Source organism: Onychomys torridus, chromosome 4 (genome assembly GCF_903995425.1).
Source record: "Onychomys torridus chromosome 4, mOncTor1.1, whole genome shotgun sequence".
Lineage (NCBI taxonomy): Eukaryota > Metazoa > Chordata > Mammalia > Rodentia > Cricetidae > Onychomys > Onychomys torridus.
The window spans coordinates 106,715,494-106,740,912 of NC_050446.1; the positions used below are offsets into that span (position 1 = coordinate 106,715,494).

Consider the following 25,419-nt stretch of genomic DNA (forward strand, 5'->3'; position numbering starts at 1 on the left):
TCCCATATGTAAAAGCAAAGAGCCTTTATTTCAAGCTTGAGCTTGGTCTCTCTGTCTGACACAGCAGTGTGAGCAGAGGGCCCTGATCCCAGGTTGGGTGGGGTTTTTATCATAGCAGAGGCTAGGATGAAGGCGTTTCCAGGGCTCAGGACCCTGAATGACTGACATTTGTCTACGGGTATCTTGTTGAAAGGGAAAATAGGTGTGTGCTAGGCTCAGGGACATCTGGCGATTTTATCTAATCTTATCTAAGGGTTGGAATGTTTGGGATGTCAGGTACTTCCCCTTAGATGCTGGCCCATCACTGGGTGGGTCCCTGGGTGGTTTCAGTTTATGGCTTTTCCTGGATTTGGGTGATGATTGCTGGTAAGCCTGTCATGGCAGCTGTGTTATCAAGCTGTCTCCCCCCCCCCCAACCCCCCAAAGCATGAGAGGAAACACTGTATTTGGGGCTTATGACCCGAGAGAGAGAGACAGACAGACAGACGGACACAGACATGGATACACACACACACACACACACACACACACACACACACACACGAGAGAGAGAGAGAGAGAGAGAGAGAGAGAGAGAGAGAGAGATAGAGAGAAAGGCAGAGATGGACATACAGACATAGACAGACAACACATAGGGAGGGAGGGAGAGAGAAAGAAAGAAAGAAATGGCTTGGGCTTTTGAAGCTTCAAAGCCCACTTCCAATGACACTGCTCTTCTAACAAGAACACACTTAATCCTTCCCAAACAGTTCCACCAACTGATGACTAAGTATTCACATACATGGGCCCATGGGGCATTCTCATTCAGATATCATAGAGACTATAAGTGCTAGTAATAAACAGTGGGAAATTTAACTATGACATAAATGATGTATATTACTTTAAAACAAAGATAAATACTAGGCAAAAAAAAAAAGATTTTAAATGGCTATTTTGGGGAATCGTAGTAGGAATGGAGAAATAACCAACCCCCCCCCCCCCCCGCCACCTTGAACAGTTTATTCTCTTGCTCATGTACTACTTTGTAAGAACAAGGAACAAATGGCAGTTATAAAATGCTGTCTTCATTTGTTCAGTCACTCAGTGCACATCTGACTACCAGCCATGCCAGGAACTAGGTATAGTGTGTTCCCCTGCTGCTTTCTGTTGTAAAGATCGTGTCTGTGTGTGGCCTAAGCCAGCCTTGAACTTAGAGCAGTCCTTTCTTACCTTGCTCTGCTGGTGTCAGAGACGTGTACAACCTGCCTGACTTACACCCTTTTTAAGTTTTCATTTACAGATATCAACTAAACATAGTAATGTATTTTACTGTGCTTTCATATGTGTATACAGTGTATTTTGATTGTTCATCCCTTATTGCCGTCTCATCTTGAACTTTAATGAGTTACAAATACACCATGAGTTCCTTTGGTACTGAAATATTATTGAGGCTCTTCGGTAGACTTCTGAGATCATCTTGGTAGTTATTCTTCTCTTGGGTTTTTTCCTAGGTTCATTGTTCCCATTTCATGTGTCATCTGTAATGATATCATGGCCTATATGTTTGGCTTTTTCTTTGGTCGGACCCCACTCATTAAGGTAAGTGGGTCACCTTGATGTGGGTTGTCCCAGGGTGGTAATGCTTTCTGTAGGGTTTGTCAATGCATAGAGAGGAGATCTTGCTGGTGTGTGTCCACTGTCTTCATGTCATTCCAGGGAGATGTAAGAGAAAAAAGAGCCCAAAGAGACACAGGCAAATACTTATTTCAAATACTCTACCGAATAAAATATTTTTATGTAGACATACTTTTGGGGCTCTGGTCTTTATTTGACTATTGTTGTTAATGTATATTTTTATAATATAGTTAAATGTATAAGTCACTAATGAGATCTGAAGAACATAGGATGGGAAACAAGAAAAAACTTTTTGGGGGGAGTTTTGGAAGTGACATGATTAATTGAAGAGGTATTTTTATGTAGAAATACTTCTTGTTTGTATGGTTTTGAGATGGTCTTACTGTGTAGCCCTGGCTGGTCTGGAACTCACTGGTGTAGACCAGGTTGGCTTCAAAGAGATCCTCCTGCTTCTACCTTCTTCAAGCTGGGATTAAAGGTTTGTGCTATCACCCCTAGCTAGAAATAACTTTTCATAAGTAATCAAGCACCAAACTGGAGTTACAGAAGTATCCTTTGCTGACAGTGTTTTCTGTCTGCAGCTGTCTCCGAAGAAGACCTGGGAAGGCTTCATTGGGGGCTTCTTTGCCACTGTGGTGTTTGGCCTTCTGGTAGGTGGTAGCTATTGTCAGGATGGGGAAGGGACGGGGCCTCACACCATCTTCCAAGGACTGTGCAGGAGTGGAACTATGTCTTCCCAAAGCAGACTCTTTCCTGCCCAATGCTAACCTTGCCCAAAAGAACATGTTCTGTAACTGGCATGGCAGCTTCCGGTTTTCAGGTAATTGTGTAGGAGTCCATGCATACCTTATGTCCTCTGTGCCAGGCACCAGGTAATACTAAGATTGGGGTGATGACTGGCAACTTGGAGTAAGGGGTGAGGTGAGAAGTGCTGCTTCCATTCAAGATTTTCTTCTGCACATGACTTGCCTGGAGGAGTCCCATCCTCTAGCCCTTTTGAAGACACCATTCCCTGCTGCTGATCCTCAGTCCTTCCCCTTTCTAGTGTTGGCTGGCTGTCACTGTACCCTCCCCGCACTCCCACCATGGCTTCTATGTACCACTGACTTTAGAGATCCTTAGCACAATGGGGCAGAGCTCCACAGGTTGAGAGAATCGTCTTACAGCTCTTTGCTCAGATCTTTCCTGGGATTTTTAAAGGTTTGTGTTTGGACATATATGTGTGAGTACCCAGTGAAACATATGAACCTTTTGCTTAACAATTCAGATAAAATATATGTTGGTGAAACACGGGCCTGTCTTTGAGTCCATGGCACACAGTGAACAAGGGTGCGAGGTACTCTGAGAGTCATGGCCCAATCAGGTGCTGGCCTGCTGCTGGGCTGGATGTCTGTAACTGGTGTTCCTGCTTGCCCCTCTGCTCTCCATCCCTAGCTCTCCTATGTGATGTCTGGGTACAGATGCTTCGTCTGTCCTGTGGAATACAACAATGACACCAACAGCTTCACTGTGGACTGTGAGCCATCCGACCTGTTCCGTCTGCAGGAGTACAGCATTCCTGGAGTGATCCAGTCCATTGTTGGCTGGGTATGTACAGTGTAATGGGGTGACTGCAGAGAGGCGTTCCCTCCAGAGATAGTAGCTTCCCCCTCCCGGAGCTCTGAGCTCTGTCAGGATCAGGGTGAGGAGACCTTTCCCCAACTCCATGTCACTTAGAGGATTGGTTCTCTATTGTGTGGGTTCCTAGAGGACCCTGAGATCTCTAAAGGACTCTGTGAAGTCCCAGCTGCTTTCCGAATGCTATGTGCCTCTTTGACTAGGATGGCATTTTCCTGATGGTACAGAATTAGTGGTGGAAACTTGGGCCACTGGGTACGAGTTAGAATCACAGCGCCGCCTGAACTAGCAGCTCATTCATGTGTGCCCTCCTGACAAGTGTAGACAAGCCAGTTGCTCTGGTGAGTGCCCTTGACGGGATTCTAAAATTAGTAATTTCATTAAAATATTCCTGATCCTTGACACCATTTTAATATCCTCTGTACTAAATGGAAAACACATAGAAAACATTTCTGCCAAATACTGAAGCATAGAGTGCCCCAAGGAAAAACATGCACAGTTGTTTAAGTTGTGAACTCAGCTGGCTTAGTTCTTTTTTTTTTTTTTTTTTTAAATTTTATATGCATTGGTGTTTTGCCATGGGTATTGGGACCTCTAGAACTGGAGTCACAGATAGCTGTGAGCTGCTATGTGGTTACTGGGAATAGAACCCTGGTCCTCTGGAAGAGCAGTCAGTGCTCTTAACTGATGAACCATCTCTCCAGCACCCTGCTGCTTAGTTCTTAGTATAGAGTGTTTTTTTGTTTTTGTTTTTGTTTTCGTTTTTTGGTTTTTTTTTTTTTTTTTTTGCCGGAGCTGAGGACTGAAACCCAGGGCCTCTCTACCACTGAGCTAAATCCCCAACCCTGGTATAGAGTTTTTATTTGAAAATGTAATGGACATTTTTCTTGAAGAATGAAGTAAGTCTGTCTCTTCAAAGAAAATGACTGTTGTTACCAGTGATAACAATCCACGTTTCAGGTGAAAATGAGAATTTTGAAGGCATGCACCTGTCATTATGAACATGGTGGCTTTGAACTTCAAAGCTGTCTGACATCCCGTAACAGAGTGTGCCATTTTGTGGAAGAGTTGCATCACAGTGACCTGGTATTTCTTCAGTGGTCAGTGTATGGTGTTCCAAGGTCATGTCTGGATAAAAGATCCACTCACAGCACATTGTAGACCAGTGGATTTATGTGAAGAAGCACAAAAAAATTCATCAGGAGCATTTCGGGTTCCATGCTATACCTAACCTTTTTTTTACTTTGTTTTTGTGAGATAGGATCTCACTATGAACTTGGAATCCTTCTGCCTCCTGCCGGGATTATAGGTGTGTGCCACCACCTGGCTTGCAGCTGTTTTTCTTCTGTGTGTGTGTGTGTGTGTATGAATATGTGCACATTTGCAGGTGTGTATATATACATATGTGTATGGAGGCCTAAGGTTGATGGCAGGAATCTTTTTCAACTGGTCTTCTACCATATTCTTTTGAGGCAGGGTTTCTTGAGTAAAGCATGTGCTTACCACTTCTTGCAGCCAGCTTGCTCTGGGATCCTCTTCAGAGGCTGGAATTACAGGTGGCTGCCGTGCACACCAAACATTTCCATGAATTCTGGGGATCCGAACTTGGTCCTCTTGCTTGCAGGGCAAGTACTTTAACTGATGAGCATCTCCCCAGCCTGCCCCCATGTTTTAAGGAACTATGCCTGTCAAGTTCTGGTGAAAAGATAAAGAATACCCACAATTCTCTGAGAAGACTGCTGAAATACTTATCTTTTTGAAATTACATTCTCTTTAAAGCTAAGGCTGAACTTCCTCATTTATTGCCTGCAAAACAGTGTAAGAAATTGATTGCAGAATTTCTCCTTTTGTTTGTTGTTTGAGACAAGTTCTATGTAGTTTAGGCTGGCCCTAAACTCTCTCTCTGCAGCTGATGGTACTCATGAACTCCTTATCAGACTGCTTCTGCCTTCCCCATGCTGGGATTATAGACATGTACCACTACTCCAGGCCAGAATATCGTAATGTCTACCATTGGGCCAGATGTTAGAGACTTAAAAACATGGGCCAGTCTTTTATTTATTTTAAGGCTAATTTCTTTTACATGTATGAGTGTTTTGCTTACATGGCTGTATGTGTGTACAGTGCCAGTGGAGGCCAGAAGAGGACGACAGATCTCTTGTGGGGAATTTGACCACACTGTGAACCATGAGATTGTGTTAGTTAAATAAAATCAACCTTGGGTCAAGAGGCAGAGCCCGCAACTAGTTGGCAGGAAGTAACCAGAGAGAGTTAGAGGGAATCAGGAAAATGGATCGGGAACGTACAGGAAGTAGTAGGGGAGGACTTTTGAGTTTGGTGGCCTTTTTGGTTTGGGACAGCGGAAGAAAAGCTCTCTTTTCTTTCAAGTTGGCTGAAGAGGAAGGTTGGCTGGTTGCTCCTTGCCCTCTCTGAACTAGCAGGCTTTCACCCCAGCATCCGATTCAGAGTCTTTATTGGTAAAATTGTAAGATTGAGATTTACTCTAAAAACAACACAGATCTCCTTGAACTGGAGTTATGGGTGGTTATGAGCCACAGTGTGTGCTAGAAACTGAACCCAGGTTCTCTGCAGACACAGCAGGTGCTCCTAACCCCTGGGCCATCTCTCCGGCCCTTCAGTCTTCTGATTGAAAAGAGAGAGGACTAGTTTTATTAACTTGTTCCATTAGCTGTAAAAAGCCAGACTTGCACACTCCTTGACTTTGATTTCACGTTCTCTCTCCAGAAAACAGTGAGGATGTACCCTTTCCAGATCCACAGCATAGCCCTCTCCACCTTTGCCTCGCTCATCGGTCCGTTTGGAGGGTTCTTCGCAAGTGGATTCAAACGAGCCTTTAAAATCAAAGTAGGGAAGCGCTCCCCTCTACCCCTTACCCCTTGTGGCTGGCCTATCCATGGTCTCTTCTCTGCCCTGTTCCATCAGCATCCACCCCTTCACCATACCAGCTTTTGCACCCTGGCACTTAATGTCTGCTCTTCTTGACCTATGTGCTGAATTTGGGAGGCAGTAAATGAAAGTAAAAGTCAGTTTTTAGTTTGTTAGTGTTTCAACAAGAGAGCACTATGTAATTTACAGTTGTATTCTGTACCTCTTCCCATCTCCTCCTCTACCCAGCAGGGTTTTGGTTATGGGGTGGATCTGTTAGTCTGGGATTTGGTACCCCAGGCTCATTCTTCTTTCCTCTGCCTCTAACAGGATTTTGCCAATACCATTCCTGGTCACGGAGGCATCATGGATCGCTTTGACTGCCAGTATCTGATGGCCACCTTTGTCAATGTGTACATTGCCAGCTTTATCAGGTATGGTTCTACTCTACCCGAACCAGATGAGTGGATTTTGTGTGTGTGAGTGTGTGTGTGTGAGTGTGTGTGTGTGTGTGTGTGTGTGTGTGTGTGTGTGTGAGTATGAGTGTGTGTGTGAGTATGAGTGTGTGTGTGAGTATGTGTGTGTGTGTGTGTGTGTGTGTGTGTGTGTGTGTGTGTGTGTTGTGTTTTTTGTTTTTTTGAGATGGGGTTTCTCTATTTAGCCCTGGTTGTCCTGCAACTTGCTCTATAGACCAGGCTGGCTTCGAACTCACAGAGATCCACTTGCCTCTGCCTCCTGAGTACTAGGATTAAAGGCGTGTATCACCACCATACCTGGCTATGGATTATTTAAGTATTGTGAAATCCTCAAATTAGTCTCTTAAGTTCAGAACAAACCATCCTAAGCATGAGTGTGGTTTTCAGTTGTTACTGTTGATGGGTCATCTGAGGTCCCTCCCTCCACTAATAGTGAATTCATGGATCTGAGTTCCACATAGATAACGGGGTTAGCAAAGTGGTTGCCCCTGCTCAGGGATGCCTCATGTTCTGTTGCAGGGGCCCAAACCCGAGCAAACTGATTCAGCAGTTTCTGACGTTGCGGCCAGATCAGCAGCTCCACATCTTCAACACACTCAAGTCTCATCTGACTGACAAGGGGATCCTGACTTCTGCCTTGGAAGATGAGTAGTGTCCCCCCAGGGCCAGGAGAGCCGGAGCAGGACTGAGTGAGGGGCAGGTCTCCAAGGCCAGCCCACACGCTGTGACTTAGATAATGAAAAGCTTCAACTCACTGTCTTTTTTTTTAAATTGTGAGTTCTGTTTTGTTTTTTAAAAATCTGTATATACAGTCTGTTTATAATGTGGGCTGTGAGTAAGCTATCGCTTTGAGTTGCAAAGAAGTCACAGGGAAGAACCATTTGGGTTTCTTTAAGTACAGGTATTGAACAACATGAAAGACAGTGTTGCCCAGCTCAGGGGGTCTGCTTGGTGGTTCTAACCCCACGCATCTAGTTGTTTCTAGGCTGTGAGAGGCCATACATTGATCTGTGTCTGATAGTAGAGAGACTTTCCCACCTGGCAGAGGCTTCATCGCCTTGTGGCTTTTGCTCGACACCTTTCCCTGGGGCTTCTGCAGGCATCCCTGCCTGGGAGCAGTGGAGGGCTGCCTTCTGTAGAGCTGAGGGAGGGAGGGAGGCTTACTGACCAGATGCACATCTGTCCAAGCCAGAATCCTGCAGAAGGCACATGCACTTTGTTTATAGTTGGCTTTCACCATCCAGACCAAAAGAGGATTTCAGACTTCATTTTTCTCAGAAGGCATGAAGAACTTAGGGCGTCTGAAAAGAGAAACCCACGCTGTAGTATGTCATGTGTGTGCAGTAGGATGCACTGTCACCGCCTTTCCCTGCCACCCAGGCTCCAGTGGCTTCTGGGGAGGTCTGCAGAGCTGAGGCCTTCACATTTGTGCTGTGGGTTTGCTGCTGCTGATTCTTCTGGGGACTCCCGAGAGGTGGGGAGCAGAGGGCTTTGGTTCACACCCCCTTTGCCTGGAAGCCCACTTGTGTTGCTGCTCTGTTGTGTATATAGTACTCTTGGGTGAGTGTATGTCTGTGTTTAAAAGTCCCTTGTTTCCTACATGATTTCAGTCACACCTGGACTTCCTCCCTGAGTCCTTAGAACTGCGGCAAGGCTAATCAGGGCTCAGTGTACACTTTGTATGAAATGTGACCAGTTTAGATGTAGTTTGTACTTTACTGGGGGACCTCTTGCTGTTTGTATAAACTGTGATTGTTCTTTTCCTTCTTAATCGTAAGTTGAGATTGATAAGTTGAGAGGCTGGTTCTTTGTCAGGCCCAGGAGCAGCTGGCAGAGAAAGGACTTGTTCCTCAAGCGTGTTGACACCATGGCGTACCCACTGCTGATGAGGGTGTAGGGATGTGCTTTCAGCACCGTGGCCTGTGCCAGTTTGTCTTCAGATCAGCCTTCCTGTCCCCTCCAGTGCACAGACAGCTCTCAGAATGTCTGTCATGTGCCACCATGCCTCCCACGTGGGAGGGGCTGGAACACATTTTTGGCTCTGACCTTCAACTTCCATGTCAGCCTTGTGGCTTTTCTTTCTCAGCCCCCAGGGCTGCGTTGAACCTGCCTTGGGTTTGGTTCTTCTGTGTGGCCCTAGGTGGGAAGCTTTGCTCTCAGGGTTCTCGTTTTCTGACTTACCCTTGAAGTTGACCAGTTCTGTAACTCTACAGAAAAGTTCCTGTTGCTACTGAGTTATATCATGGGCACCCAAAAAAGGAAATATACCCAGGCGTATTTTACAGTTGCCCCTTGAGATGAGTCAGTGTCTTCTTAAGATTTTCAGGTTAGGAGTGAGACTGTCCTTTTCTGACTAAAGAATGACCTCGGATCACCAAACTAGATAGAGAAGGGCACACCAGTCAGTCCCCAGCAGTGACTGAGGCGTGAGGAAATAGTTGCTGGAGTCTGAAAAACTGAAACCCAAGAGTTTTGGATTCTTTCCTGAGTTCTCGGGAAAGAGGAGAATTTCCCAATCAAGTCTCCAGGAGAGCAATGCCACCGTGTGTCTGTCCAGCTTGCTGTCTGTCCCATTAAGCAGGCAGGATCCCAGCGACTACTTTAACATGCACCATGCAGATCTCAATGGCTCACATAACTTGCTTTACACTCATTTTGTTTTGTTAGAAATAAAATTTTTGTGCCTTTCCTTGTTATGAAGTCAGTGTTTGTCCCTTTCATGCATGGCTTTACATTTCCCGTTGTGTGACTGTAAATACTGTGCAGTCTTAACTGCGAGGGCTTGGCTCTCCTGTTCGTACGCCATCTACTCATAACAGCCTTCTGAGGTACTCAGACGAGAGCCATGGGGTGGAACCAGAAAGTGCTCCATCTTACAGTGTGCCTGCATACAGAGGATCCAGTCCTTGTGTTCCCAACACCGGGCGGGAGTGCTGCAGCGTCCCTTCTCTTGGGCCCCTGAGGCCTGAGCAAGGCCTGAGCCAGGCCAGGCCTGGGCAGTGCTTAGATGGCTGTTAGCTTATAACTGGTGAGGTAAGGATGTGGTGAACAATGGGCTCCCAGAACCTATGCTGACAGAACAAGCCAGGGTGAGTTCTGCTCATGAGCGTTGCCAGGAAGAGGAGCCTTTCCTCTGTGTGTGCATTTCCCATCCTCTTAACCACCTCAGTATGGAAACAAAGCTCCTCTTTGCACTTCTGAAAGTGAAGTCCTGTAAAGAAGTTGGGAGAGTTTGTACACACACACACACACACACACACACACACACACACACACATGGCCTATTTCACAGTCTCAGCCTTTTAGTTTCTGCTTTATAACCACATTTAAAATGTATTTATTTTTAATGTACTGTAGTATACACGAACCAGTCTTCAGGGGTATGCAATCTAATATGTAATCTTACATAGGTGGACTGTGAAGCTATTCTTATGATATTTCACCCATGCTTGCTTTCATCTTGTAACCTGGCCTGTATTATGCAAGAAAATTTGAGCAGTGTATTTCAAAAGAATCAACAAAGACTTTACAGGCTAATTGCTGTGTTTGTAAGGACCTGATTTGAATGAGTCCCTGAGTTCACTGAGCCCATGGCAAGCTGAGGTCAGTCCCTGTGTTGATGGGGCTAGGAGGAGGAGAAACTTAAGAGCTTAGGACAGAGTGTCTCTCACACAAGACTGTATGTTCCTTATGAAGTCAGCTTGAGGTAGCCATGGGAGACTTTTCCTCACTACCAATGGGAATGTCACATCTAAAAGTTCTTGTGTTAGGGACATCCGCAGCCATGTTGTCTTTTGTCTTTCAGAGTATCATATTTGTGTCCACTGTTCCTGCACACTGTGCTCATGTAGGGAGGAGGGTGGTTTCGCCTACACCCAGGCTTGTTCTTTCCCAGTCAGGATGAGGAGGGAGGCCTAAGAGAGGGTGACAAGGTGGCTGCCACAGATGTAATATGAGATAGTGAGTGGACTATGTCTGGAGCATGGGGTGCAGAGGGCACCCAGAAGGAACCGTCAGCTGCCGAAGAGAGGAGGCTGCTTCTGGGGCTGAGCTTCAGACTCTTCCTTATTTTGGGTAAATGAGACTTCCTTTCCACTTTATCACTCTAGGCAGTTGCGCAGCATCCTGTTTTTAAAGAGATTATTAGCTTCCACTTCCTGACTCAGTTTCCCTGGTTGAGTGGGGACCTTACGGAGGGTGCTGGGGTTTGGATCAGGTGGTAGAGGAGGGTCATTATCTGCAGCATCCTAGCCAAGCCTCATTCAGATTCTTTGAGGGTGGGCCTGCTTAGGAGCATTCATAGCTGCTGACTGCTTCCGTTAGAACATGGTCCACCCTTCTGCTCCCTCTAGCCTTCCTCTCTTGAAGTTGACTGGCAGCGACCCGACCTGGGCTCTGGGCTCTCCTGTGGGTGGCGGCTGTTACCATTGGGTTGCTCTTTCATTGGCAAGCCACTCTGTTGTTTCCCAAGGTCCAGAGGCTCTGGTGTTGGGGCAGTTTAAAGGTGTGCTTTGGATGCTGAACTGTTGGGGTTATAGGACATAGGGTTGATTTTGAGACTAGAAAGGCAGAATATGCAAAAGCTAGAGTTTTCTGACCAGTGATGTTCAAGTCCATTGGCTGTTTGAAGACTCTGTCCCCATCCTTCCCATTTGTCAGGTGCCTATCTGCCCGGCTCTTTATCTTATTCTCCAGCTGACGAAATAGCAGCAGTGTGTTATTAACAGTTGTAATCGTATAGTGCTTAATACGTGCCAGACACAGTGCCAAGGGTTTGCGTGTGTTACGTCCTTTAATCCAGAAGATGCTCTGGTTAGGTGTTATCTCATCTTACTGATGGGAAAGCTGAGGCTCTGTATTAGAGGTTGAGAACAATGTGTAGAAGACGGACTTGAGGCTCAGATAGCTCTACATCTGGCTAGGTTATAGGCTGCTGGCAGCCTTCACTCCAGCCAGCTGGCTGTGAGGATGCTTGTGAGGATTTAACAAGCTAATGCATGTAAGCGTTTAGCAAGGTGCCTGGCACATAGTAAGCACTCAATAAATGGTAGTTGCTTTTTTATTTTTAATTTTTAAACTGAGCTCAGTGAGTAGTTTGGCCCACACTGATGGGCTGCTGGGTATTCAGCCACTATACTCTCACTGCCTGCACATAGTTTGTGTCCTATAAAGTGACCGCACCATCCATCCAAGAGAAGAACTTCAGCAGTCCAATTGGGAAGAGCCCTAGCAGCAGCTTGGCATTTTCCATGGCATCAAGGCCACCCTGACTGAGGGAAGATGTGAGGCTGCTTCTGTTCCTCTTTTCCCTGTGGCTGAGATTGCTCACAGGAAGGCTGTTTGCTCTGACTTGGGGGTGCCTCCACTCTGGACAGCAAGGGCCTATCTTGCTCTGGACTCCACTTTCTCCAGCCAAGGCCTGTACTCTGTTGTACAGTTCAGGAATCCATGGTTCTCTCTATAAGTGGGTATTTTCAAGAATAGATTAGGATAGAGAAAACAGTCCTGAGGCTGAGTGCACCAGCCAGAACCCTAAAAGCCCTGCCTATACTCTTGATACCATAACCGTTCCACCCTGTGTTTCTTAAAAGAACAGGTTAGAGCAGGTGACCATTGAGGGCAGGTGATGTGTTTCTATCAGTTCTAGATTAGCAGGATCACATATCACATAGATTATTAATCATGAATGGAGAAATGTTTAAACAGTTTTCTGAGTGGATGTGAGGAATTGTGAGAGAAAGTGAGAGAGAGAGAGAGAGAGAGAGAGAGAGAGAGAGAGAGAGAGTGTGTGTGTGTGTGTGTGTGTGTGTGTGTGTGTGTGTGTGTGTTGGACAAGTCTTCACTTTGATTGAGTGGCATTTGCTAGCATGACCTAGGGGATTCTCAGAGCATGTGAAGAGGAACTTCTGTCTGACTGTGGACTGTCCCAGGGTGTTAATGGGAGCCGCGGGTCTGTTGCTGGAATTCAGACACTGGAGCTCTTCTAGCTCTTCTGGACTTGTGTTGGCCAGCCCTAGCCCTTCCTCCTTCCTTGTGCCATCTGATGGACCAGGCAGTCCTTTACCTGGAGAGAAAAGTCCAGTGTTAGCAGAGGTCGTGGGGCACTGCTTTCCTAGACCCTGGCCCAGCTCCGTAGCTCTTGCAGGACTTTGAATGAGTACAGCATTCAGAAAGACTCACCGCACGGCCATGTGCCCCAAGTGAAAGTGTGCTTTCTGATGCCACCTTCTTAGCCATCTCTGCCCTCCTTACTAGAATTATCTTTTCCTCACCCACTGGGCTTGTGTGTTGGTTTTCCTGGCTTTCCTCAAAGGAACACTGGTGTAGGAAAAGGGGTAAGAGTGTGTTTGCAGTGAGCTGAATGTGTATATGTATATAAGAAAGAGTCCTTTGTGTGAGGTTTCTTCTCATTTCTTGGTTTCTGTCTTGGGTCACACTGAGCGGATGTCTAAGGCTGAATACAAAGGGGAAAAGAGCAGAGGCAGGATTACCAGTCAGACCCTGGAGGCAGCAGCTCTTTGTCCCGCTCAGGGACTCCTGAGAAGCCACAGAGACAGCAAGGAGACCGAGAGCAGGGGACAGGGTGGGAGTCCCCTCCCCAAAGGCAGACTCAAACCAGCTCAGTGCTCCTCAGCGGTGTAGGACCAGAGAGCACCTCGGAAAAACCGTCCTGGGAGTCTTGGGGCTCATTGGCCCCATCTAGAGCCTGTGTGGACTCAACTCTCAACTGAAGTTTAACACCTTCCAGATAGCAGTGGGGATCACAGTGGCAGGGCAGAGCACCCCCAGTTTCTCAGCCTCATCCATTGTGTGGAGGGCCCTGCTGAATCCTCTTGTCTTACACTGCCTGCCTGCTGTGTGGAATCCATGTGACAATCCTCGGGTCTTCCCGGATAGGTCCGTGCTTTTGTGTTCCTGTTGGACCACTTCTCCAAGCCAGGTTTTGCTAAATCAGTGTTTTCACGATGTCCCACCTTTCTCTCTGCACTTAGGATGGGTATAGGACACATGTAGATTCTTTTTGGTGCAGTATAAGAATGTGATATATTGTATATTGGAAAGTATTTACCTTATTTATATACCTGAATGTTCCTATTAAACAAATAAACATATATTAAATTCTAGATTGTGTGTGGTTTTTGGTGGGCGAAGCCTTTTATAAATTACGTGTATGGATGTTTTGCCTGCATATATGAGTGTGTAACATGCATGTGTCTGTTGCCTGCAGAAGCCAAAAGAAGGCATCAGATCCCCCTGCAACTGGAATTATGGATGGTTGTGAACTACCATATGGGTGCTAGGTTTTCTAGAAGAGCAGCCAGTGCTCTTAATCTCCTAGCCATTTCTCTTTTCCCAAGGGGTTGCTTTCTGTATTTGTTTTAGATAATCTTACTATGTAGCTTAGACTGACAGTTGAATGTAATGTTCTCTGAATGCTGGGGTCACATATATCATTGTCAGGAAATGGATAGTTTTTCGGTTTTGTTTGTTTTTACTGCCTGTATGTATATGTGTGTGTGATGTACTTGCATGTGTGTGGAGGCCCCCAGCTTGATACTGGGTGTCTCTCCTCATTTGCTCTCCACCTTATATACTGAGGCAAGGTCTCATGATGAACCCATTGCTCAGCTTTTGGATAGTCTGGTGGGTTCCCTGTCTTCTCAGCAGTAAGGGGTTATAGGCAGGCTGCCCTGCCCATCTATTTTTTATGTGAGTTCTGGGGGTCTGAACTTAGGTTTGTACAGCAAGCATTTTTACCTGCTGAGCCATCTCCCCAGCACGGGGGGAGTGTTTTTGGTTTTGTTTTTTAATATATTAGAAACTTTAAAATTAGATTCATTCATTTTTTATTTTGTGTGTGGGTGTTTTCCCTACATGTATGTATGTGCAGCACTTGCATGCCTGGTGCCCAGGGAGGTCAGAAGATGGCATTGGATCCCCTGGAATTGGACTTACAGATGGTTGTAAAACACTGTGTGGGTACTGGGCATCAAACCCAGGTCCTCTGGAAGAACAAACAAGTGCTTTTAACTGCTGAGCCATTTCCTCAACACCCAGGAAGTTTGGAAACCTGAAAGCGGGTCAGGAGCGTGGTGACCTGGTGTGTTTACTTCCTGCTCCTGGGGTGGGCACTGTGTCTAGCCAGTGTTGCCTTCCAAGGCACTGCCCGCCACCCCTGCTCCTAGGGACATCTCTGCCCTTGGTCTTTGTGCCAGCTCTCCTGGCCCTCTTCCCGTCCTTGGGGTTGCTCCTTCTCAGCCTTTCTTCTTTCTAAGTGGCTCATCACTTGTCCATCTCATGGATGGGCATTCTGCCCAGGCTTCTCTGCCTGCTCTAGTTTTCTAGGTGTTCCCATCATTCTGAGGGCTTCAGTCACCACATTCCCATGTTAGCTCCCAGGGCCTATGCTTGTAGGTGCTTCTTTACATGACCAAACTCAAACTCATGGCCTTTTTGTAGTATGAATTCTAACTGGTCTTAATAATAAAAACCCAGAATCAGATATTGGGGTAAGTGTTGAAAGATCAGAGAAGTAATGGAACCAGCCACTAAAGAGACTTCTCACCTCTACCTAATCTTCAGACCCAAAAAAGGTGAGTTCCTGTTTCTACCCACCTTATATTCCTCTCTCTGCCCAGCCATATCACTTCCTGTCTCCACCTCTCTAGTGCTGGGATTAAAGGTGTGTGTGACTCCCAATTACTGGGATCAAAGGCATGAGATCCCAAGTACTGGGATTAAAGGTGTCTGCCACCACTGCCTGGCCTCTATGACTGACTAGTGGCTAGCTCTGCACTCTGATCTCCAGGCAAGCTTTATTTGTTAGAGCACAAACAAAATATCACCACACTTTTCTAACATGTTCTTTGACTCATCATCTCTGCTCTTCAAGCCAGTAATGTGAGTGACCTCATTAGTAGTTGGAGTGGCCACTCTGGCTCTCTGAGTAAGGCCCCATTTTCCTGACAGAAATTCTGTGGCAGTCTCTGGCTGTCTCCCTGCAGCGTGGTCACCTCTGATGATCATTCCTTATACCATGGCTGGGGTTTTCCTATCTTGGGACCTTTTGCTGCCTTAGGGTACAGCCCTGACTAGTGACTACAGTTTCTGGAGGATACACTCGGACCCTGCTCTTGCTGGCCACTCATGGTGTTCACCTCTTTGTCGAGACACTCATTTTCTGATCTTAGCACCTGCCATTCCTGCCTGATTTCTAAAAGGCCCTGTGCTTCCTTCGTCCCCTGTTTCCTGCCTCAGGACCCTGTTATCCTGGCAGATTGTAGATCCTGGAGGGAGAGTTGAAGATAGGGCCATATCCAAACTCCAGGAGGAGAGGGCTAGCCTCACCAGGGCTAATGCTTGAGCACAGTGGAGCTTATGGCTATAGCCTTTTAGACAGAGGCCTGTGTTGGTGACATTCTAGCATAGGGACTAACTAAATGTTTTCCTGCCAATATTTGAGGGTCAAAACCCATTGCATTTATTTTCTTGAAATGTGTTAGCTTTCTGTCACTGTGACCAAGTGCCTGACAGAGATCATGTTATTGGGCAAGATTTATTTTGGTTCACAGTTTCAGAGGTTTTGTTTTGGTTGACTTCAAAACAAGCAAGCAGAGCATGGTGGAAGGGCTTGACGATAAAGCTGCTCACTTCAGGGCAACCAGAAAGCAGAGAGGCAGGGACAAGCTAGACCCTTCAAAGGTACATCCTCAGTGACCTCCTTTCAACCAGGTGCCACCTTGTAATAGCCCATTCAGCTATGATCTTGTCCGTGTATTAATGCATTGAGGATATTAGCACCCTCTAAACCTATCTTTTTATTTTGTTTCTTAAGCTAGGATTTTGTTATGTAGCCCAAGCTGGCCTCCCAGCCTCAGTCCTCCTGCCTGATGTTCTAGTTATAGGACTACAGGCATGCCTTACCACAGCCAACTCCCTCCTTATGTTCTAACCACTTCTCAATAGCACCACGTGGGGACCCAGCCTTCCACATGAGCCTTTGGGGACATTTTGTATCTAAGTCATAGCCCTAACCAAACCTGATAACAAGCACCAGTTTCTGGCTCTCCTGTTTTTGTACCAGGCAGAGAGCGCTCCAGTGCAGCTAGAGTGAACTGTATGGTCAGTTTGTCTGTATGTCTGCCTGGGAAGTGCACACGTTTGCTCTGAGGAGCTTCTTGCAGGGGCATCAGGGGCTTGGTGTAGGAGCTGCAGCCGGTATCCTTCCATTCAGAGCTCTCAAACGGGCCTTGACAACCAGCATCCATTCCGTGAACATTTAGGAAGTGCTGCTGTGGGCCAGGCCCTGCCTACATACTGGGCACACTGTCACAGAGTCCCCACTCTGATGGAGCTCAGATGGAGACAAATGGAGTCAGGAGAGAGGAGCATGGAGTGCTGGTGGGGGAAGACTGCAGCCTCAGGCAAGTGGGCACGTTCAGGGTGGGGAAGGGTGTCCTATGCCAGTTCGCAGCAAGGGTGAAGACGGCATGGAGGCACCTGAGGGGCTTGGTGAGTTGGCAGGAGGCACTGGCAGCAAATGCAGCCCCAGAGACAACTTGACTCTGAGCAAAAGATGCTGACGGAGAGTTCCGGCCTGAGTTGTTTCCAGATGGTCACTTGGCAGCTGCTAGATGGGAGCAGGGGGACCAGAGAGGAGGAGACAGCAGTGCTGGAAAGAGCAGAGTCTCAGACCAACGGAATCAGCTGGAAGGTTAGAGACAGCTTGGGAGGGGGAAAGGAGAGCGAGGGGTGGCTGGGAGATGGTCCTTGGTTCCCTGAAGAACGACACCGCCAGTTTTGAGCCGTCGAGGCGCAGGAGAGTGAAGACGAAGAGTTTGGTGTGGGCACATGTAGGAATGAGGATGATCCTCGTGGGGATGTCTGGTCCAGGGGAGTCCGGAGGCTGGATAAAATCACCAGGAAAGAGCTGAGGTCGGTCTGAGCTTTCTTTTCTGTTACTGTGAAGAGACACCATGGCCAAAGCAACTTAGAAAAGAAAGCCTAAACGCTTGAATAAATTAAAATTGGAGGGCTTATGGTTTCAGAAGGTGAGTCCATGATCACATGTTGGGGAGCATGGCACAATAGCTGAGAGCTGTACTTCTTCCAAAAGCACCAAGTAGAAAAGCTTACCTGGGAATGGTATGGGCTTTTAAAACCTCAAAGCCAACTCCCACACTGTGACACACCCCCTCCGACAAGGCCACACCTCCTAATCCTCCCTACACAGTTCCACCACTGGGAACCAATCATTCAAACCTATGAGCCTATGGGGGCCGTTCTCATTCTAACCAACACAAGGTCCAAAGCCCACCTCCTAATCCTCCCTACACAGTTCCACCACTAGGAACCAATCATTCAAACCTATGAGCCTATGGGGGCCGTTCTCATTCTAACCAACACAAGGTCCAAAGCCCAGCCTTCTTCAGTTCTGATTTAAGGATGTGCTTTTTTTTTTGTAGTACTGGTCTCTTCCTTGCAGTACGCGGTTCCCTCTGCCTCAGACAGTCCTGTAGGGGCGCCCAGACAGGCTTGTTTTCAGATGGTCAGCCCTTGCCTGACACAGACAGCTGTTAATTTCTACCTGGGGAGGGCAGGATTCTCAAAGTGCAGTGTTTTCTCCTTAAGGGGGAAGGAGAGAGAAGGAAGCAAAGCAAGAGACTTCCACATTTGATGATTCAGAGTAGCCGGGTCAAGGGGACCCTTACAGGAAGGACTCAGCTGTGGCATTCTGAGTCACAGCCCCTGTCTCCCCATAGTTATCAAAAGACATTGAACACCAGTTCTGGAATCAACCCAAACTCAAGGAGTTCCCAAATGGTAAAAAGAAAACACACACACACACACACACACACACACACACACATACACACACACCAAACAAACAAACAAACAAACAAACAAAACCCCCCAAAAAACCCAACAACTTTCTGAATGGTGGTAGAGTTCAGTAACAGTTGGCAGATGTCACATCATCAGACAGAGAAGTTTAGGGTAAATTCCATCCTCATGTGACCAGGAATAGGAGTTATCTCTGCAGGAGGAGTGGACTCTGGTCTTGACCACACAGTCCATTGTTCTTAGGTTTGCAGTACCCTCAAGGCTATGTGTTTGAAGCCAGAGATTCTCAAACCTGGCTGCATATGAAAAATATAAAGGAGTTTCAAAAAGTTCCGGTACCCAGGTAGTCGAGGGCAATTAAACCAGAAATGCTGAGGATCAGACCTGTACACCATTATTTTTAAAAAGCTCACTCTGGTTCCAACATGCAGCAATGGATGAATAAGAATGGCTGACTCTCCCTGAAGGGAATGCAGTCTTCTGACATCCTCCATCCTCCACAGTGGCTGGTACCCTCTGCTGGAACATCCCCAGGATGCTCCGAGGTGACCTTTCTGCTGTAGCCAGGCTCTTTGAGCCAATGGTGGCCCATGGTATAGAGTGATGATGTGTATCTCTGATACCTCTGCCCAGTCCTTCTGGCACCTCAGAGTTGCAAGTGTCTGTAACATTTCCTATCTGTCTCCTTCAGCCTCCTGGTTTCTTGGTCCTGAGTTTCTCATCTTTATTCTTAAGTCAGACTGCTCCTCGAGTCCCTCACTGCTGTGCCAGCCAGTGTCTGGATATACGTTTATCCTTTGGGGTTCCTGTAGTGTGTGTGTGTGTGTGTGTGTGTGTGTGTGTGTGTGTGTGTGTGTGTCTAGGAATGTCTATGTGTGTGTGTATCTTTGTGTGTTTGTGTGTCTGTGTTGGTGTGTGTGCTGGTGACTCTCTGTGTGTATGTCTCTGTGTGTCTTTTTGTGTGTGTCTGTGTGTTTACATATGAATGTGTTTATAGTGCTTTTTTAAAAAATTCTGATTTGTTTTTTTTTTTAAGATTTATTTATTATATATACTGTGTTCTGCCTGCATGCATGCCTGCACACCAGAAGAGGGCACCAGATCTCATTACAGATGGTTGTGAGCCACCATGTGGTTGCTGGGAATTGAACTCAGGACCTCTGGAAGACCAATCAGTGCTCTTAACCTCTCAGCCATCTCTCCAGCCCTGTTTATTTGTTTATTTGCTTATTTGTTTTCTAAAGAGAGAAAGAAAGGTATGGAGTTGGAAGAATGGGAAGGTGGGGAAGATCTTGGAGGAGATGATGGGAGAACAATAATCAGAAATATACTGTATGGTTTTAGATAGTAACTCATAAGGGAAGCCACTTTGTAGAGACTCCTGTCTTCCTAGGAAGGCAGTCTCTGAATCAATACACCTTCATCTTGTAGGATGGAGTCAATACAGGATTTCTCTGTGTAGCCCTGATTGTCCTGGAACTCACTCTGTAGACCAGGCTGGCCTTGAACTCAGAGATCCATCTGCCTCTGCCTCCTGCATGCTGGGATTCAAAGATGTGGAACAAGGGGAACACTTCTTCATTGCTGGTGGGAGTGCAAACTTACACAGCCACTTTGGAAATCAATATGGCAGTTCCTCAGACAATTGGGAATTGATTGATCTACCTCAAGATCCAGCTATACCACTTTTGGATATATACCCAAAAGACACCCATCCTACCACAAGGATGCTTGCTCAACTATGTTCCTAGCAGCTTTATTCATAATAGTCAGAAACTGGAAACAACCTAGATGTCTTTCAACTGAAGAATGCATAAAGAAAATGTGGTACATTTACACAATGGAGTATTACTCAACCATTAGAAAAAAATAACATCATGAAGTTTGCAGACAGATGAATGGAACTTGAAAAAAAAAAAAAAACATTCCTGAGCGAGGCAACCCAGACCCAGAAAGACAAACATGTGCTCAATTATAAGTGGATATTAGCTGTTAAATAAAGGATAACCATGCTACAATCCACAGACCCAGAGAAATTAGATAAAGAGGAGAGGTTGAGGGGGTATCATGACTCTCCCTGGGAATGGGGACATAGAATAAATTTTGTGAGTGGACTGGGGTGGGTGGTGATGGGAACAAGAGGAATCCAGTGGGGGGTGTGGGACAGAGGCAGAGAGTACAAGGAGAGATGACCAGAATAGGTGGGCATTTAGGGGGCTATCTGGAAACCTAGTGTTGTGGAAACTTCTGGAACTTATGCGGGTGACCCTAGTGAGGACTCCTAGTAATGGAGGATAATGGAGCCTGAACCGGCCATCCTCTGTAACCAGGCTAGGCTTCCAGTGGGGCTGTGACACCAACCCTGCCACAAAACCTACAGCCCATAACTTGTCCTGCTTGCAAGATCTGCTGGGGCAATAGTGGCTCAGGCCAATGACTGGTCTAATTTGAGGCCCATGCCACAAGAGGGAGCCCATGCCCAACACTGCTTAGATGGCCAGGATTGGGAAGCTGGATGGCTCAGGGTAGAACCAAACACAACTACAGCAAAGTCAATGAAATGATTCCTAATTATATTCTGTTCTACTCATAGATCGGTGCCTGGCCCAGTGATCATCAGAGAGACTTCCTCCAGCAGCTGATGGGAGTAGATACAAAGACCCACAGCCCAACATTAGGTGGAGCTCAGAGAACCCTCCAGAAGAAGGGAGGAAGGAATTGTAGGATCCAGAGGGGTCGGCACTAGGAGAACATGGTCCACAGAATCAATTAAGCAGGGTCCATAGGGGCTCCCAGAGGCTGGAGTGGCAACCACGGAGCTTGCATGGGTCTGCACCAGGCCCTCTGCATATATGCTGTGCTTCTTTGTTTTGTTTTGTTTGGTTTGATTTTTTGAGACAGGGTTTCTCTATGTAGCTTTGCGCCTTTCCTAAAACTCAATTGGTAGCCCAGGCTGGGCTTGAACTCACAGAGATCCACCTGGCTCTGCCTCCCAAGTGCTGAGATTAAAGGTGTGCGCCACCACCGCCCGGCTCATGCTGTGCTTCTTTAGCGTAGAATTTTTGTTGGACTCCTAACAATAGGAGTGGGGGTGTCTTGACTCTTTGATCCACTCATGGGACCCTTTTCCTGCTACTGGTTGCCTCATTCAGCCTTAATTTGAGGGTGTATGCCTGGTTTTATTGCATCTTGTTGTGCCATGTTCTGAGGCCTGCTCCTTTCTGAAGGGAAATGGAGGAGCAATGGATCTGGGGTGGAGGGAAGGTGGAGGGATAAGAGAGAGAAACTGAGAGGAGGAGAGAAAGGGGAGGCTGTGCTGGGGCTGTACTGTATGAGAGAAGAAGAAATTAAAAAGGTGAATGTATGAAAAAATGTATTTTCAATGAAAATACAAGTAGCAGTTTAGATTGGTTAATGTTGGTGAAAACTTGGCTCACTTTCTTCATATTAGTTAAAACCAATCCCAGAGACTCGAGAGTTGTTCTTTAACTCACCTGCTCTAGACAGTTTCTTCTCACATCTTAGCATATTAAGCCCCTGTTTGAGCCATGCTGCAAAAACCACTCCGTGAAAGGCCAGTTTCTGGAAGAAAGTGGAAGACAGAAGTAAAAGCCGGATGCTGCAGAGGAAAAACAAAACAAAAGGGCTGTGGATGGGGGCTATGGATGGGGGCTGTGGATGGGGGCTATGGATGGGGGCTGCGGATGGGGGCTGTGGATAGGGGCTGCGGATGGGGGCTGTGGATGGGGGCTGTGGATGGGGGTTATGGATAGGGGGCTGTGGATGGGGGCTGTGGATGGGGGTTATGGATGGGGGCTATGGATGGGGGCTGCAGATGGGGGCTGTGGATGGGGGCTGTGGATGGGGGCTATGGATGGGGGTTATGGAATAGGGGGCTGTGGATAGGGGGTGTGGATGGGGGCTGTGGATGGGGGCTGTGGATGGGGGCTGTGGATAGGGGGCTGTGGATGGGGGCTGTGGATGGGGGCTGTGGATGGGGGCTGTGGATGGGGGGTTATGGATGGGGGGTTATGGATGGGGGCTGTGGATGGGGGGTTATGGATGGGGGCTTATGGATGGGGGCTGCGGATGGGGGCTGTGGATGGGGGCTGCGGATGGGGGGCTGCGGATGGGGGCTGTGGATAGGGGCTGTGGATGGGGGCTGTGGATGGGGGGTTATGGATGGGGGCTGTGGATGGGGGCTGTGGATGGGGCCTGTGGATGGGGGCTGTGGATGGGGGCTGTGGATGGGGGCTGCGGATGGGGGCTGTGGATGGGGGGTTATGGATGGGGGCTGTGGATGGGGGCTGTGGATGGGGGCTGTGGATAGGGGCTGTGGATGGGGGGCTGCGGATGGGGGACTGCAGATGGGCGGCTGTGGATGGGGGCTGTGGATGGGGGCTGTGGATAGGGGCTGTGGATAGGGGCTTGGATGGAGGCTTTGGAGATGGCCCAAAGAACCCAGAACCCTGGGCAGAGAAGAGGGTGATCTTCTAAGGCCAGGCATGGGCTTTCTTGTAGCTAGACATTTGGGAGGAAGCGGCAGAGGGTCTTAAGGAGATCCTGTTTTTAAAAACCAAGGACCATTAAACACACACTTTCCTGTAAAAATAATGTTCCTTTTGGATTTGAATGAGCCGAATCTCAATTTTCTCCTATATTACCAGGCTGTATCAAAACCTTGTCTGGGGACTCTCCTTTCAGAGGCCTGCCTAGCAATTCCCATAGGAGACAATTTGTATGTGTGTCTTTTTCTGGAAAGCTGCCATACCCCTTCATCCCTAACACTGTGACCACCTCTAGTCCCTTATTTATAAGTTTGAGTTGACCTAAAACTTCTTAATCATAGATACTTCTTTAAAGTTACAAACTTTACAAGTTGTCCCACTCAGGCAGGATGTCTTCAAATGGCATAATCATTTGCACGTTTCCAAAGTAGGTGTTTATTTCTATGATTAAAAATCGATTAGCTTATTTACAACTGATTTCAATGGTTTAAGGTTGGATAATTTTACTTTTGGTATTAAGGATTTTGTTTACACATTAAATCATTTCCTGATAATTCAAACAGAAATAGAGAAAGCAGGAACAGCTGTTAAGAACAGGAACCACCCAACTCAAAGATGCATGACTTTCACACCCTGACAAAGGGCGGGATTTCAGCATGGGCTTCAAAATGCCCGGATGCACAAGCTGTCTGTCTTCCTGTCTGTCTGTCTAGCTAGCTAGCTACCTGGCTTATCTATCTGTAGTAGTTACTTTCCTGCTGGGCGGTGGTGATGCACACCTTTAATCCCAGCACTTGGGAGGTAGAGGCAGGCGGATCTCTGAGTTTGAGGCCAGCCTGATCTACAGAGTGAGTTCCAGGGCATCCAGGACTAAACAGAGAAACCCTGTCTTGAAACCACCCCCCTCCAAAAAAAAGTTACTTTCCTGTTTGTTGGGTAAAACACCATGACAAAAGCGACTTATAGAAGAAGTGTATTTGGACTTATAGTTCCAGAGAGTTAAGAGTCCAGGATGGCATGGAGGCAGCAGGCGGCAGGCATGGCAGCTGGAGGGGAAGCTAAAGGCTCACAAGCACCAAACAGAGAGAAGGAATTGGTAATGGTGTGTGGCTTTGAAACCTTACAGCCCACCCCAGTGATTTACTTCCTCCAGCCAGGCCATGTCTTCTAAACCTAACCAAACAGCACCAACAGGAGACAAGTATTCAAACGTCTGAGCCTATGGTGGGTATTCTCATTCAGATCACCATACTATGTCTGTCTGTCTGTCTATCTATCTATCTATCTATCTATCTATCTATCTATCTATCTATCTCTATCATCTATCTACCTACCATCTATCTATCTACCTACCAATCATCTATATACCTATCTATCTATTTATCATCTATCTACCTATCTATGTACTATCTACATGCCTATCTACCTAAAATGTATCTGATTCTTAAAAAGGGAGAAAAAACCCAAGTAAAGAGAACCAGAGCAACCCTGCTGTATTTGTTTAGTGATGTAGATGAATGTTTCATAGCAATAAAGGAACTGTCATTTTTCATTTACATTTACATTTGTATGGCGTCTTTATTATACAGAATTCCTGAGAAATTACCAACTTTAATCCTGATCATTTGTAAAAGAGAAGGGCTTGCACATGCTTAGCAGGCACTGTCTCTGAGCTACACCCTCATTTCTATAATATGTGAACTCTTGTCTGGTGCAAATTTGAGGGGCCCCATAGTAGGTTGGAGAAGAAGAAATGCCCTCCCCTCTTTCTGCCCCATCCCTCCTTTGATGGAAACACTGCTGTTCTTGACCTTTGCAGTTTGAGAGACTTGAGTAAAACATAGTACCTAGTTAGAAATATATATTTGTATATGTACATACGTGTAACAATTAATGAAAAAGGAGGCCATTAATTTGTAGGAGAGCTAGGAAGGTATTTGGGAGGGTTTGGGGGAAGGAAAGTGAAGGGGAAATGTGTAAGTATCTAAAAAAAAATTTTTTTTTTTTCAAAAACAAAAACACCCAAACCAAAGATGCAGTACCCACTGCAGCCAGGCAGTGCTGTTATAGGCCCAGCAGAGGGCAGTGGTGAATCAGGAGCTAGACTCGTGCTCCAGCACAGGACACAATTGAACAGGATCCTAGCCCAAACTTCACTGGCTTTTCTGCCTTGATGAACTGGCTCAACCGCTCAGCCTCCTCTGTATGAAGTAGAGGTAACTGAGAAAATATGCAAAGCTCTTGTCCAGTTCCTAGCGTCTAGTAATCATTGGCCAGAAGTTTCCGTTTGTAACGTTATCACTATGGTCTGAGAAGTGAATCTCTTTCTACGTGAAGGAAAGAACGGGCATCGGTATTCCAGGCAAATCGGAGTTGGATGTTGCAGCCGTGTGTGCCAAGTTCAGTTGTGGGAACAAGGAGGGAGGCAGGTTATAACGACTAGAGTTGACTTAGCTCGGGCACCTGAGGGCCAG

At 46.8% G+C, this 25,419-nt stretch overlaps 1 protein-coding gene across 1 annotated transcript in view; it reads left to right on the top strand.

Moving 5' to 3' along the window:
* Positions 1-9,289, top strand: part of Cds2 (CDP-diacylglycerol synthase 2) — a 45,653-nt gene extending 36,364 nt beyond the window's left edge. Inside the window, exons 8-13 of the mRNA XM_036183615.1 lie at positions 1,491-1,578; positions 2,196-2,264; positions 3,049-3,201; positions 5,977-6,096; positions 6,448-6,551; positions 7,113-9,289. Coding sequence (XP_036039508.1) covers positions 1,491-1,578; positions 2,196-2,264; positions 3,049-3,201; positions 5,977-6,096; positions 6,448-6,551; positions 7,113-7,245 — 667 coding nt within the window. The 3' untranslated portion in view covers positions 7,246-9,289. The remainder of the gene's footprint in view (positions 1-1,490; positions 1,579-2,195; positions 2,265-3,048; positions 3,202-5,976; positions 6,097-6,447; positions 6,552-7,112) is intronic.
* The last annotated feature ends 16,130 nt before the right edge of the window (positions 9,290-25,419 follow it).